We start from the raw sequence: 15501 nt of genomic DNA, 5'->3' as shown, positions 1-15501 counted from the left end.
GACAGACTAATTAAGTGCCAGGAACTTTGACAGACAGGGCGCTGACAGACAGGAAAAAGGAGTCTCGACGGCAGGAAATGTACATCTTTCTCCTCCTCCTTTCTTTCTCAGAAGCAATGAAGGGAGGAGGGCTGTAACTGTAGGCAGGCTGCATTATTAAACAGTGTCAGCTTGGAAGCAGCTGCTCTGGGTGCTGTTCCTTAGTCAGTTTGTGATTGCTTTGTTGGAAATCCCCCCATTACAAAGCTAAACTCCAACACTGACCCCAGGTCCGTGTCTAGAAGGAATGTGCCCCAGTGATAGACACCACAGCAGGTACCTGAGTGGGAGGAGTGTACAGAGACCAGTGGGCCTGAAGGCTGAGCTCAGATCAGTTGGTGGGATCCATCAACCAGGGGCTGCGGCCAGGGTGTGTTAAGGAGAAACAGATCCCAGGCCATTTCAGGAAGAAATGGTGTAGGTGAGGTGAAGGTAGAAGTGAAGCAAGGCAGGCGGAGGTGGAGAGGAAGGAGGAATGAGAAGCAAAAGAGGCACACAGTGAGGACCAGGAGAGGCAGGAGGAGATCAAAGCTGATGCTGTGGCCAGCATGCTAACAGTAAACAGCGACACACAATGAATATACAGCAACAAACTACAACACTGAGACAAATGAACATGCAACGTCTGGTGAGTCGTGATGATATTTATTCAAAGTAGAATAATATTTTTTTCTCTTGTGTTATTTTGAATATATAAATGTATTGGTTTCATGCCATGAATGAAAATATGCCATAAAAAAGTTAAGCACAATTTATTGTGCACAGTGCATCTCATTGCATCTCAATTGTCTGTGTTTGCTAGCAGTATTCCCCCCAAGGATACATATTCATTTACTTGAGCAGGACCTCTGCAGGTAAATAAGCTTAACTCAGCTGCAGCAGCAGTAACCGCAGTGACACAGAGGTGTCACATTCCTTCCTGTTATGGCTCTTTCGAAACGGTCGAGGGGGAGGAAGGGAGAGACGTGGGGGGATGATGGAAGGACTGAAGAAAAAGAGGGAGGGAAGGACGAAGGAATGAGAGGAGGGGTGGTAGGAGAAAGGGAATGACGAAGGAAGGGTGGGAGTAAAAGGTATCATTGCCTATTGTGCAGTGTGTTTTCTGTGCAGCGCATCTTTGTGTTGTTTTGGGTCATCGTCACCACGTCTCTGTGTCTCCCACAGGAAGCGGCGGACAGGAAGCTGAGTGATCAGCTGTCTCAGATCCAGGAGGATAGGGATTCAGAGCCACAAGAACACAGGTGACGAGTGTCCAGTGACTTCTTTATCTATCCTTAATGTCCTCATCTCCTTTCCTTCGGTGCATTTCTTTCTCTCTTCTCCTTCCCTCCCCACCTCTCCTTCCTTGCATGACCTCTTCCAGCCATGTGTCTTGTGTCACTGACCTCACCTTCAGGCTCCACCACCACGCCTCATAAACCCCAAACACTGACAGTGGATCTCTGTGACAGGGGATATTCCTGATCCCTGACCTCGCCCTCACGCATCGCCCTGCCCAACAACAGTGTCTGTTTACGGTGGATGTATGGTTTGTCGTGCTATAGACACCATGGCCTGTCCCATAGGGTAGAGAAACAGACACCTCTCCTCATGCATGCCCTGATCTTCAGGTCACATTGGAGTTATTTACGGAGGGCCCAATGGTTTCTCTTGATAATGCTTTGAGGTCCAGCGTTGCTCTTCCCAGGGTGGCTGGGTCTCTCTCCCTGGCACCCGGGTACAAGGAAAGAGTTTGGCTTGGCTCCTGGCTGTCTGATGCTGCTCACCTAATAAGAGGGCTTTGTTATTCTGACAGTGTGCAGAGCACTGTGGTGTGTTATACACACACACACACACACACACACAGAGACCTTTTGCATATCTTCCAGCAGGTCTACGTGATGCCAGTGCTGTGAGGCAGGTTTTCTTAGCTCTGAGCCTGTGTCCTTAGAGTTAGTGGGCTGCAACGGTGTAATGGTGGGTGTAACGACCTCAGTTAAATGATGCAAGCATGGTACCTTTGGTCCCCTGGTTTATAGAAGCCCTCCATAATAGAGCCCTCCTAGCTAAATACGTGTAACTGTCGACACCACTGAGGCCTCAATTAACCTGAGAGCTTCTAGCTCTGATTTTCTTGTAAGTCGCGCTGTGGCTAAATGATCAGATAGAATTGACAGGAATACCTCTCCTGTGCTCTCCATATCATGGTAAATCAGCTGGCTAATCACACTGGTCTGATTTTCCACAGCAGTGCTGCCCCATCTCACCCTCAGAGGAGCTGGGGAGGGATACGTTACAGTGCAGAACGGATATCTGACTGGGGAGAAGGGATACGTTACAGTGCCAAGGCTCTGTGTAAATAGATCTGATTGGCAAACAGCAAGTATGGCTGGGGGAAATCTATCTCTGAGAAAGAGTGATCCAGCTGCCCTTTTCTCTCAGCCTTGCTGTGTATCAGTCTGACCATCTGTCTGTGTGTCTGTATGTTCGTCCCAGCCTTCCTTTGAAACCGTTCATCTGTTCCAGGCCGTGTGTGTCGCCTCCCGTCCTCCCTCACCAGTCTCAGAGGAGCGACACAGATGATCCAGCCATGCTGGCCCTCTATGAGCAGCAGAGGAAACTGGAGGACAACAAATGCCTGCTACAAGAGGTAACAACGACAAGGAAACTACAATGTTGGTCGTTTTAGCAGCATTTCAGATCATGAATAGAGAGGCATTGACGGCAACAATGTTCCTAGAGCTCATGGGAGATGTAGTTTCCTGTGCTGTCACTAGTCTAGAGACAAGACAGAAAATAACTCTCTGGCAACTTCACCATCAGGACTGAGTGTGCGCATTTGTGTGTGTCTGTGTCTGATCATGCTTCACACTCACTGTAACGGGGATTGTGGACTTCTCCCCTCTTCCTTGCTCTCTCTCTCTTCCCTTCCATTCCGGTTCCAGCTGGCTCGGATTGAACAAGAGCTCAGGGAGAGTCTGGGCAGAGAGGTGGAGAGGCAGCGACAGCTGGATGACACGCGCAAAGAAGAGAACAGGGTTCGCTGGAGGAGTCTCTGCTACCTCAGCCTCAACCAGCGTATCACCAAGTAGGACATCTCACACAGATTTGTTTTACACACCCACTGATGAACATGTGTGCAACACATTCACAGACACACACACACAGGTTCACACACATACTCACACACTCAACCCTTAAATTATTTGTGCTGCTATAATGATGGGGTGTTGATAGAAGATGATCTTCTGTCTGTGTTGTTTGGTCGCAGGCCATTTGTAACCAGCTACTACAGGAACTTCCCCATGCACATCTACTGTCTACCCATCCAGAGTGAAGAGCACAAACAGAACAAGAAGAAGAAGAAGAGGAAGAGATGAAAGACTGGGTTGGGTCCAGAGGGAGGGATGAAGGGATCCCTCTGCTGCTATCAATTTATGATGTGATAATTATGTTCTTATGCTAATTATATTGTATTTACTCCTTTATGAGCTTCAGCAAGAAAATAAAATTAGTAGGTATTTTTGTATTTTGGTTTCTCATTTGACTTTGTAAGGTTTGAAGACATATAGATGCTAGACCTCTACCATGACAGTCTACAAATGAGAGAGGTCTGGTTTACTCTTCTTTACACTACACTTACAACAACTACTGTGCCTATCCTTTAGCATACTGACTGGCACTGCACGATGAGGTCAAATCCCCACGAGAGACAGACAAAAGGGGAATGACAGAAGGAATAATCGCATCTGCACACACCCAGTGTGAGGCTGTGGAGCACGGCTAGTTCTAGAACGTGGTTGGTCTAAATGCTCTATTTCAGGTGCTCACAGGTGTGTGACGCCAGCCATTCATAATGTGGTGTTCTTTACACCTGTGTAGGATTGGACTGACAGCCCTGTACCATTCAGCTAATCCTGGTCCGGTCCATGCTCACCTTGTCTCCCTGACAGCCAGCATGTAGAGAGGATAGGATGACTCACTGTCGATATGTTTCACTAAGAGACTTCCTGATTGACAGGATCATAAGATAGTAAGCTTCTTTTTTTTCATGCCATTGAGGAAACTCCAGTGACAAGATGAATGAGATCACAGCTCCAGTTTCACCTTGACGACCAAAGACGAAGCTGAAAACAGTGGGGAGACTGTGAATTAACTTGAGAATGAGATGGAGCTCACAATAACCTTGCATATGTGACCTACACAGTGAGGGAGGTCAGCCAGCATGCATTAATGCGTAACGTTATCGGATATACATATGATATGACAAATGATCTAGGACATGCATGGAGGCCTTTGTAATCCACTGGACTGTAATTGACTAATGTGTAGCAATTACTTTTCTTACCAGTAGAGGGCGTTAGCACCCTCTGGCCTCCAATCCTTCTGCTTACTGTGATCACAGAGAGTACCTGCTATTCCACATATGGAAAAGGTTAGCCTGTCTGCAAATAGGCAGTATCCTAACCTGCCCAGTGCCCACAACCGATAAAAGGCGAAAAGTAATGAAGGTTGGACCCTTTCTTATAATGTGATGTGAATCCTTTTGATGTGAGCTACCTCTCCAATCAATTTGGAATCGATCATTCATCATTAATGGACCTGTGTCTATCTTTATCATTAAAAGTATGTCTTTAGCAGACTCGAAGACACACACGAACACAATTACACTGAGCGTATCGACCCAGGACATCTTCGACAACATGTACATTTTTATTAGGCGCTGATATCATATTACTGGCTATTATACAAATAACAATACAAGTAGTTATTTATCTCTGCATCCTTTCCCACGCCAAACCAACTTGAGATTGTTTTGGAGGTTGAAACTAACAGGTCATAGGGTAAAGCTGTCCAGCCAGCATCCCAGCATCCTCCACAGTCGAACCAACACACAGCCATCTTGGATATTATCGGAGAAGAGAAATTAATGCGGTGAGTTTTTTTCCTGTTTTTTTCCTTCAAATATACCGTCGTCAGTCTACCGGGGAACTATTGCATGTGAAACATTACTTTTTACGTTTTCCAGCGATGCCTGGTAGGAAGAAATTAGCCAGGTTGGTAGGGTTTAATCCGATCGTTTGGTTCACCGCTGTTGGTTTTTGTCTGAGGCTGTACAAATTGCGAGACGAGAGAGCCTAGACGGAGGCGGAGCAGGCCCAACTCGTTCAGCACAGACACAGTACAGCTACAGCTAGCGTTGTAGCTAACTAACTAGCTAAAGCTAAGTATATATAGCTAACGATCGGTACCTCTGGCTTCAACAGTAATTGAACTAGATAGCTAGTCAGCACCTCATGTAGGTCATTTTTCATTCTGATGTATTGTCTGAAGATTGGGGAATTGCTAATGTTGATCCTCAAATGTCTACGTAGCTAGCGAGCCTTGCTTCACAGTTAACGACTGATATCTCGATGGCTATGACAGCTATATCTAGCAACTAGGTAGTGGTGTGAATATTGCTTATACTTTAAAGTTGTTGAATTATTAATATTGTACAGTGAACTGGCTAGCCACATGTTACTTCTGGTTGCTGTAATGATATCAAGATTGTTAACAAAATTGCTACCTACTTATTTGCAGTTTTCAACAGCTAGCTAGCTCAGTGGTAGAGGCTAGCTAGACTAGCTAGATCGTTCACTGTGCAGACTTTCGTTAGCATCCCTTAAATTAGCTATTCCTATTTAGTGCAACGAGTAATAGTTTGCTAGCCACATTACCTAGCTGGGTTGTTGTTTACATCTGCTGTTTATACGTTGTCACTTGCTAGTTAGTTGTGCTATCAGTGCTAGTGCTGGCTGTGACCACAGAACCATTCAATGTAGCCTAAACATTCAAGCTAGTCTACGTAGCTCAGCCTACCTAATGCATACCATTGTTTGCGTTCTAGCTGGCTAGTTACTTAGCAAGTTGAAATGTGTTGGCCAGATATAGTAATCATGTCCTCTTTTGTTAATTTGTTTTTCGTACAGAGCTGACTCGCCACCGTGCTAGATAGTACTGGCAAGTTGTTTTGAATGTACAAAAGCCTAGAGTAATGATTAGCTATATATTTGACGTTTTATTTTGATCAACTTTCGCGTATTTATGACATATCGAACCGTTAAGGATAGTCATTGAGATTGTATCTCGTTCACAATATCCGTGTGCTCACTCTCACCCAGTCACGTTAAGCCTGGTCTTGTGTGGGTTTGTGTTTGTGAATGTTTTGATTATACAGTGTCAGTGACAGTGTTTTAATTTCCCAGGCTCCATGTTCAAGGCTAATCTGTGAATCTGGGTTTATTCGCTGAGGTTTATTTCGTTGCATCAGCCAGTCTCACGGGTAGCTGTCTCCACTCACATCTAAGGTAATGGTGGTGTTTGGTCAAGTACAGTAGTCTATAATAGATGCTCTATTCATTGTTGAAATTCCCAGTGGAGCGGTATTGATTCCTCCATCAGTGGATAATGGATGTATGGACTAGAGGTCCACAGGGTGTCTGTAATGGCTAAAACATCCTCATATGTTGGTTCAGTGTTTCACATTTGAAAATACATGGCCACCTTTCCACGTGGTAGGTTTTGACAAGTTGTGTTTCGTTTAATTTAAAGCTACCTTGCATTCCTAAATGTTCCTTGTTGATTTGTAGATCTGTTGATGTGCAGGCCCAATGGTACAGTGTATTAAGTACATGTTTACTAACCCACGCAAGAATATTAGATAGATGTACTGAACTACGAGTTGATTATTAATTTCAACCCCTCCCAGTACTGATCTAACTGCAACTTAAAGCTACTAGACAGAAATCCAAATGTGATGTTGTGTGTGTGTGCATGTGTGTGTGTGTGTGTGTGTGTGTGTAATAGCACACCACATGTGCAGGATATTGTGTGAACAGGAACTGTGTAGTCAGGGAGCCGTGAGGGTGGGGTGGGGGGGGGTGATTGAGTGATGGGTAGGTTGAAGGAGTGGATGGATCAAGGCTCTGTTGTCCATTGATATGACCGTCCTGTTGGCTTGCCTCTTGATAGGCAGACAGACAGACACACAGATGGGGTAGTCAAATTCCCTTAATTCTCTGCAGAGTCAGCTGACCTTGCCAACTCCTCCGCCACCCCAACCTGGCACAGCTGTGACTGGACCCCCCGGAGCCTCTGGCAAGATCAGCCAGAGGTTTCTGGACACACGGGGCTGAGGGACTGAACGGTGCAGTCAGCTGTAATCCTCTCCCTTTCTCCCCCCTCTGCAGGTGACATACAGCATGTATACTCCCACAACAAGAAAGAAGTTTGTAGAGGGGGTCGAAAGTGACTACCCAGATGAGAGCATATACTACGGCCAGCCCTCCATGTTCCCTCATCGCTCAGAGAAAGACGTGAGTTTCCTTCCAGAATGGTCAACCCTTATCCATGCCCCCCCCCCCCCTCCCACACACACACACACACAGACTGTCCGCCCCCCCCCCCCACTGGGTGGTCAGGTGTCTGGCTGTCTGGTCTCCCTGGCTGTGGAGCTCAGAGAGGAAGAGTGACAGCAGACTCTTCCCCTCCGTCCTCTGCTCTCAGTCCCAGCCTGTCAGACAAAAGATCTGGTTCTCTTCCTGGCCAGGCCTGTTGTGTGAACATTCTGGCCCTGTCTAGGGCGAAGCCATGCCAAGCTGGAATGATGCTTTCAGGGTTAGGTCAGGTCAGTGCTGCTCACCAGACACTGGTCTGGGGATGGTGAGTGTGACACCAGGCTGCCCAGAGATCTGTCTGCTGGTGTGGAGAAGATTGAGGGTCAGGTCGCTGTGCTGGAGAAGCCTGGGGAGGAATGGCATGATGGCGCTCTGCTCTGTTGTGGACAGCACTGGCCAGAAGGCCTCTCACCCCAGCCGTTACTTATGAGCTCCATCCTGGATCCGAGGCTGGAGAAGAATGATCTCATCTCCTCAGATCGCCTCCACTGCTGTGGGTCAGGTTGAAGGCTGTGACTAATGTGTGTGTGTGTGTGTTTTCTTCTGTCTCCTTGTAGATGCTGGCTTCTCCATCCCCGTCGTCGTCAGGTCAACTATCGCAGCTCGGAGCCAGTTTATACGGCCCACAAAGTAAGCACACACACACACACACACGTTGATAATATCGTGTACCAGTGGTAAAGGCCTGTGGGCAGGTGTGTGGGGGTTGTTGCCTTGGTTACCCGATAGAAAGAGGTGCCTGGATAGACATCATTACTCTGCCCAGAGAGAGAGAGAGAGACAGAGACAGAGACAGAGACAGAGACAGAGACAGAGACAGAGACAGAGACAGAGACAAGGGGAGTAACTTCACCTCTGAGGCCAGGACTAAAGCTGGCAGTAACCACCCTACATGCTGACAAAGGAAGCAAGGAAGAGTAGGGCAGAACAACAACCAATAATAACAATAATAGAAAAGAGCAGAAAGACAACAATGGTCTGGCGGGGAGTCTGTGTTGTGATTTGTGTTAAAGGGCTGGCGCACGTGTTTGACTGTGTGTGTGTGTGTGTGTGTGTGTGTGTGTGTCCCTTCCTCTCCAGGTGCACAAGGCTTTCCTATGAGGGGCATGAACAACAGCACTCCTCAGTTGAGCCGCAGCTTACCGCAGCAGAGCTCCCAGCTGCCCAGCCACGTGCCCCCCACGACAGGGGTGCCCACCATGTCCCTCCACACCCCGCCCTCGCCAAGCAGGTAGGGCCCCACACGCCAAACCCCACACACCCCTTGGGTATGACTAAACTCTTCAAACGGAGGTCTGTACAAACACAACCCTCCTCTCCCTTTTGAAGTGGATTGGGATGGGATGTTTCCTGTGACTCATCTCTCCTGTCCCTCCAGGGGCATCTTGCCGATGAGCAACAGGAACATGCTGAACCACAGCCAGGTTGGGGGGGGCCAGGCGGGGCCGGGCATGGGGGGAGGCAGGACCAACAGCATGGGCAGCTCAGGGCTGGGCAGCCCCAACAGGAGCTCACCCAGCATCATCTGTATGCCCAAGCAGCAGCAGTCACGGCAACCCTTCACCATCAACAGGTAGACACACACACGCACCTCAGATGGAGTGTGTTGCTCCAGCTTTTGTTTGGTGTGTAACAACGAGTGTTTGTTTTGTGTTTCAGCATGTCGGGGTTTGGTATGAACAGGAATCCAGCGTTTGGGATGAACAACTCATTATCTACCAACATCTTCAATGGCACAGGTGACACAGACACGCACATATTTCCCTGGTACAGTTCAGCTGCAAGTCTGCCCATCTGTTCGTCAGTGTGTAACTGTTGGTTTTGTGTGTGTGTGTGTGTGTGTGTGTGTGTGTGTGTAGACGGCAGCGAGAACGTGACAGGGCTGGACCTGTCGGACTTCCCCGCGCTTGCAGACAGGAGTCGAAGAGAAGGGAACCCTACGCCTCTCCTAAACCCTCTGGCAGGGAGGGCCCCCTATGGTGAGCCCTGTTTGTGTGTCATCAAGAGGGAGATACCATTCGGGCGAGGGTGGGGGGGTGGGAAAAGCATGCACTTCAACGTTGCTATCGCTAACATACTTCCCTGAAGATTCGCTATACTATCCCTCACCAGTTGGCATGGTGACCAAGCCGTCGAGTGAACAGAGCCAGGACTTCTCCATCCACAACGAGGACTTCCCAGCCCTGCCCGGCCCCAACTACAAGGACCCCACGTCGGCCGGCGACGACAGCAAGACGGTCAGCAGCTCTCTCACCCAGACCCTGTGCTGCTACCTGCCGAGCTGGCATTCTCTCATTCTCTCTACTTTTCTCCCTCGTGTATTCTCTCTCTTGTTCACTTTCAGTCTCTGTTTCTCTCCCTCTTCTCTCACGCTTTCTCTCACTTAAGTCATTCTACACACACGTCTCTTCCTCTCACGCTGACCGGACTGTTTGTCTCCCTTTGCAGAATCTGAACTCTTCAGGCAAGAGCTCGTCCAGCACAGACGGCCCCAAGTTCCCCGGAGACAAGGGTTCCACGGCGCCTAGCAACAACCAGCAGAAAAAAGGAATCCAGGTGCTACCTGACGGTGAGCCTCCGCCCCCTCTCCCCGACTTGCACCAATCACAACCCAGTTCTCCACCACACACGAGCCATCTCAAAACACTAAACTAGAAGCAAAACTGTGTGTCGGTGAGCATCACAATGAAACGTGTGTGTGTGTGTGTTTGTGTTTGGGAGCCAGGCCGGGTGACGAACATTCCCTCAGGGATGGTAACAGACCAATTTGGGATGATCGGCCTGCTGACGTTCATCAGGGCGGCGGAGACGGACCCTGGCATGGTGCACCTGGCCCTGGGCAGCGACCTCACCACCCTGGGCCTCAACCTCAACTCACCTGAGTAAGTACACCTCAAACCCAGGGCCCGCAAGCCAAGGGGCATCCCTTCAGACACTCCAGTCGGCAGTTTCACTCGTGTGTGTGTGTGTGTTTTAGAGATCACTGTTAAGCCTCTGGTGTCTTGCTAATCCCTGTGTGTGTCCCAGAGCACCTTGCCCTGCCCCAGTAGATCATCTGCAGCACTGATAGGTCAGAGTGTGACTAGTGGCCAATGGGAGCTGAGGCTGCTGTGTCAGGCCAGATGCAGGGTAGATTGATGTCTCGGAGGTGTCAAGTTGGGTTGGTGGGTGTTGTAGTCCTGTAGCTGACATGACAGGGCAGCATGACAGGCTTAACGCTCTGCTCTGTTCTACAGAAACTTGTATCCCAAGTTTGCATCTCCATGGGCCTCGGCTCCATGTCGACCCCAGGACATTGGTGAGTTCTCCTGCCCTGGAAGGGTGCCCTAGAACTGGGGAAGGACACCAGAGACTCCCTCTCCAGTCTGGAGGTTCCTTTTAAAGTGGCTCGTAGTATTATTGACTAAATCATTTCCTCTCTATATCCTCTCTTTCAGATTTCCATGTTCCATCTGAGTATTTAACCAACATTCACATAAGGGACAAGGTAGGTGCTTGCAAACACAACACACAATTACTTCACAAACAAAACAAAAATAGGATAATGGTGTACCCTTTGTACAATATTGTCATTTTCCAATAACGTTACCATTCTCATTGGAATAAGAGAAGTTGGTGCTCCAAACTGCTTTTAGTTGCACAGATTCATCCTGAAATCTTTCAAGTCGAATGGCCTCTTCAAATCTAATAAGAGCTGTAAAGACCACCACTCTACAGTCAACTAAATCACACTGCCATGAATTCACCTGGTCTTTCATCTACGTGGATTCTCAATACATACAATACATACAGTTACATCTTAACTGTATTTTAAAATGTCCGACTGCAACCTGACATTGCAGTCCGGACCACACTGAAAGCAGCTCTGTGTAGTAGGAAGATGACTTCAGCTCTCACCATGTCGACGGCACAGGGATGTCTTGATCAAACACAACGGATGTGTTGAGTTTTTTTTTAGTTGCAACTCAATTGATCTGGAGTTGATTGGGCGTAGCGTGACAGAGTGGTGGTTGTAGCCGGTCTAGTGCGGGACCAGCTAACAGTGTGATCTGTTCTGCCCTGTCTGTGTGCACTAGTGACAGCCAGCCAGCTTTTATCTCACCAGGGGATAGGTGTAGGACTGTAGGACTGGGCGCTCTGCAGAGTTGAGTGCAACCCCTTTCTATTGGCATGACTAGACCTTAAGGGCACTGATTCATCATGTTGCTGGGCTGCTGTTGCTGCGAAGCAGGCCGCCGCTGAGGCCTCTGTTGGAGCTGCTGCTAGGGGTGTTGCTGTCTGAGAGGGCTGCTGGCTGGGCAGAGAGCGACGTTCGACTCATCTCTTGTTTCCCCCTTCTCCCCGCTCCGTGTCTTTGTCCTCTCTCTATCCTCCTTCCTGTGTGTAGCTGGCTGCTATCAAGCTGTCGAGGTATGGCGAGGACCTGTTGTTCTACCTTTACTACATGAACGGTGGAGACCTGCTACAGCTGTTGGCTGCAGTCGAACTGTAAGTATGCCACACAGCTAGCTGGCGCCCTCCGCAGGGCGATGGGGGCACTGCAGGCCATCAGTGGCACTGCTCTTTTGTACAGTTGTCTGTTCTGATGCAGTCAGCTCCACCCGTTGACTCTCACCTCAATTTCTCGGACTAATTAGCTTCAGCCATGTAACCCATAGCTGACCGCCCTGTCCAATCAGGTTCAACCGGGATTGGCGGTACCACAAGGAGGAGCGGGTGTGGATCACACGGGCGCCGGGCATGGAGCCCACACTGAAGACCAACGCCTACGAGAGGGGCACGTACTACTTCTTCGACTGTCTTAACTGGAGGAAGGTTGCCAAGGTAACAACGCCCCTGTCTCATCCGAGTTTACGGATGAGTGTGTTTGAGAGGGAGTTGAGAGGGTTTTCGGAAGAAGTGTGTTTGAGAGAGAGGCAGAGTGAGGCAGAGAGAGGGAGAGTATGTGTGTTTGAGAGAGAGGCAGAAAGAGGCAGAGAGAAGGAGAGTATGTGTGTTTAAGAGAGAGGCAGAGAGAGGGAGAGTATGTGTGAGTGACATACTGACATGCTTGTTCCTCCTTCAGGAGTTCCACCTGGAATACGACAAGCTGGAAGAGCGTCCTCATGTTCCCTCCACCTTCAACTACAACCCTGCCCAGCAAGCCTTCTAAGATTGGCTGACTGGCTGCTCAATCCCGCCCACGCCCCACAAGGGAGTGGCTGTCCTGGCCCGTCACTCAGTGAATCCCCGACCGCAGCAGCTGCAGAAACTCCTGTGATTGGCTCAGGCTCCAATGGTTTTTATTCCTTCCTTAACGACAGATCGGCCAATCAGGACTCAGATAGGCCCACCCTCCGCCATTTTGGCTCGGAGAGGTGCCCGCCTCCCCAGAACGATGTGCTGCCCAAAAACAGACGCTTTCTTTTAACATTTTTGTTTTCTTTTCCTCCTCTCTCTCTGTCTCTCTTCCTTTTCCCATTTTTTGTTTTGTTGTCGTTTGAACATTCAGACTTTGGTTTACGCCTCCTTGCAAACGAACAGACAGACATATGAGGCCAGACAATGGACATCACCATTACATACACACACAAAGCTGTACATACACACTCACACCTCCAGACCTACCTAAAAACTCTGACAGTGACAGAGTCGTACCAGTTTCTATGGTGTTCAGAGACAATAACATGGAAATCAAACCTCACCACTTTCCTACCTTCCTATAGCACAGACAAACAAAACAGTCAGAGGCCAGGTGAAAATGCAATGTTCATTGTAGCACTATTTCGTAATAAAAGAACACAAAAGATGTTTGTGGATTCCTTATGTAACAACACTCACAATCTCACCACAATTAAATTCCAAAAAGACAAGCACCTCTGAACAAGCACACTTTTTTTTTCTTTCTTTCCTTTCTTTTCTCCCTCCTTTCATCCTCACGTTTTCACTCCTCTCCTCCCTGAATGTATCTCCCCAACTCTGGTATACAGCAGAGAGTGACACCTATGTGTGGGAGGTTGCAGGTTTCAGTTCCTGGACGTGCCCCCATTCTCATCCGTTGTTACAATTTTGTAATAGATGTGTACATTTTGTTTCTTTGTCCTTTTTTAAGTTTTCTTGGGGACATCACACAAAAAAATGACATGTATGTACGAATGTGTATATATTATATATATGACATCTATTTTGGAGAAGTAAAATGCAAAAAAAAAACTTAAAGAAGAGAAAAAGTTGCCATGCTGTACCTCGTTTTTATGAGGTCGGCGTGGACGCAATACAGACCCGTAGGGGGCAGTGTCAACCAGACTGTTCTGAAACTACCTGACCAGGGGCCATGCCTGAACACCTGACCTGACAATTGGACAACAATAACAATCACGGCGACAACACAACTAGAGCCAGACGCTGAGTGAGCCATGGACAACCATACCCATGTGACCCGTGTGGAGGGATATGATTGGAGCAGAAGGACTGAGGCACTTTGACGTTTGGCTGTTTTCAACGGCAGCTTTTCATAGGAAAAGAAAAACAAATAAAAAAAAATTATGATAATGAGAACAAACTGATCTTGTATTTTATAATTCCTACTGCTTGATTTTGTAATGAAGTCGTAAGCCTGTCCTGGATATGCTCTGTGTGTATGGCATTTCTGACAGGTTATGTCTGGAGTTTACGTTTTTTGGATATGTGAGAAATTGTTGATTTTAACTTTGCTTTGCTATGCATTTTGATTGAAATTGAGATCCGTGACTGGTCAAGAAAAAAGCCTTGACTTTAAAAAAGTATCTCTTTGGTTTTGTCTTAGGTCTGATTCAAAGAACTCTTATTAGCCTAATGCTCCCTAACACTTTAGAACGTACATAGCGCCATCTTTTGGACAGTCAAGAGTAGGTGGACTTGCAATAGGGTAATATTTCACTCTCCAAACCCCTCTTATTTTCATATGAAGGCCCAATTGGTTGATTAAATAATACGTGGAAGCATTTCAGGTCCGAATTACGTAGCTTTTCAAGATTAAACCTGAAGAAATAATATAAGCTATCCAATTGTTCTGGGAACCAATTGCAAATATTTGCAATTAGGCAAAAGCAAATTAAAGTTGGTGTTTCTCTGGGACGTAATAACTCACCGAGAATTCCTTTGAAAAAGCTGAACCACTTTCCAGCGGTGCACCGGCCAGAAAAATAACAGAGCTGGCACAGTGCAGAGCCGAGAACTGCACGGAGACAATAACTTTACCAGAAGCCTTGTGTGTCGGTCGATGATTTGTTGCCATCCCATTCCTTGTGAGACCAAGGTGAGAGCACTAAAAATATAATACGGTAATAAAACTGGTCCTCAATATAAAATATCGAAACAATAAACGTACGACGGGTAGAGTATTCATCTAAAGGGAGTGCCGGTAGACTATACCAATAGCCTAAGATTTACAGTTTAAAAAACATATAGGCCAAGGACCGACTGTAGGACTGTGGGCATAAACAGAATATTCTTTAAGAAACCCAAATATCAGCTTAATATCTGGTTCCCTATATTTGAGGGATGAGGTGAACACGCTGGACCAGCAGATAATCAGAAGCCGATCAGCACAGCCACTGCCTAGCGCGGTTGGCGGAAAACAATCCTACCTTTTTACATAGGCCTACTGAAGGAGCGCTGTGTGAGTAAGAGGACAGTCTCGTGACCCAGCTCTCTGATGGCATTAGCAAGTACGAAGCCAGTTGAAAGGGACCATACACGCAGACATGCAAACAAAACACACTTCTCTCAAACTAGCACACTGTTACTTCTACACGATAAATATGCAAGAGGGTATAGGACATCCTATTTCACAGTCCATTTTCTATCCAGTCTGTGTGCTAATGAGAAATATCTGAAGAGGCTGTGCAGAAAACATCTTGACCCACATAGCAGAGTCCCAGCTGCAGGCAGGGAAGCTCCTCTCTCCTGGAGAAAGACAGAAAGACAGAGACAAAGCACAGACCAAAGTTTTCTCAGAGGGCAAGGGCCAGGCCATAGCAACAGTTGAAATGGAACCGAATACATTCAACTAGAATAGATAGCC

The 15501-nt window shown here is 47.6% G+C and overlaps 1 protein-coding gene across 4 annotated transcripts; it reads left to right on the top strand.

Annotated features, from left to right (window-relative positions):
- The first annotated feature begins 4860 nt into the window (after nt 1–4860).
- LOC124464529 (CCR4-NOT transcription complex subunit 2) lies at nt 4861–13991 on the top strand. Of its 4 annotated transcripts, XM_047016416.1 has the most exons (16): nt 4868–4953; nt 6267–6368; nt 7251–7376; nt 8015–8087; nt 8538–8688; nt 8836–9030; nt 9117–9196; nt 9317–9436; nt 9546–9694; nt 9906–10026; nt 10183–10339; nt 10694–10755; nt 10895–10944; nt 11845–11945; nt 12137–12281; nt 12523–13991. In XM_047016416.1, the coding sequence occupies exons 3-16, from the start codon at nt 7263–7265 to the stop codon at nt 12607–12609; spliced, it is 1605 nt and encodes a 534-aa protein (XP_046872372.1). In that variant the 5' UTR covers nt 4868–4953; nt 6267–6368; nt 7251–7262; the 3' UTR covers nt 12610–13991. The 4 variants fall into 4 exon arrangements, with proteins under 4 accessions (XP_046872374.1, XP_046872370.1, XP_046872372.1 ...); XM_047016418.1 differs by lacking the exon at nt 6267–6368 and having other exon boundaries at nt 4861–4953; nt 9570–9694; XM_047016414.1 differs by lacking the exon at nt 6267–6368 and having other exon boundaries at nt 4861–4953.
- Nucleotides 13992–15501: the final 1510 nt, after the last annotated feature.

Source organism: Hypomesus transpacificus, unplaced genomic scaffold, assembly GCF_021917145.1.
Source record: "Hypomesus transpacificus isolate Combined female unplaced genomic scaffold, fHypTra1 scaffold_363, whole genome shotgun sequence".
Lineage (NCBI taxonomy): Eukaryota > Metazoa > Chordata > Actinopteri > Osmeriformes > Osmeridae > Hypomesus > Hypomesus transpacificus.
This window is presented reverse-complemented; position numbering and strand designations above follow the sequence as displayed.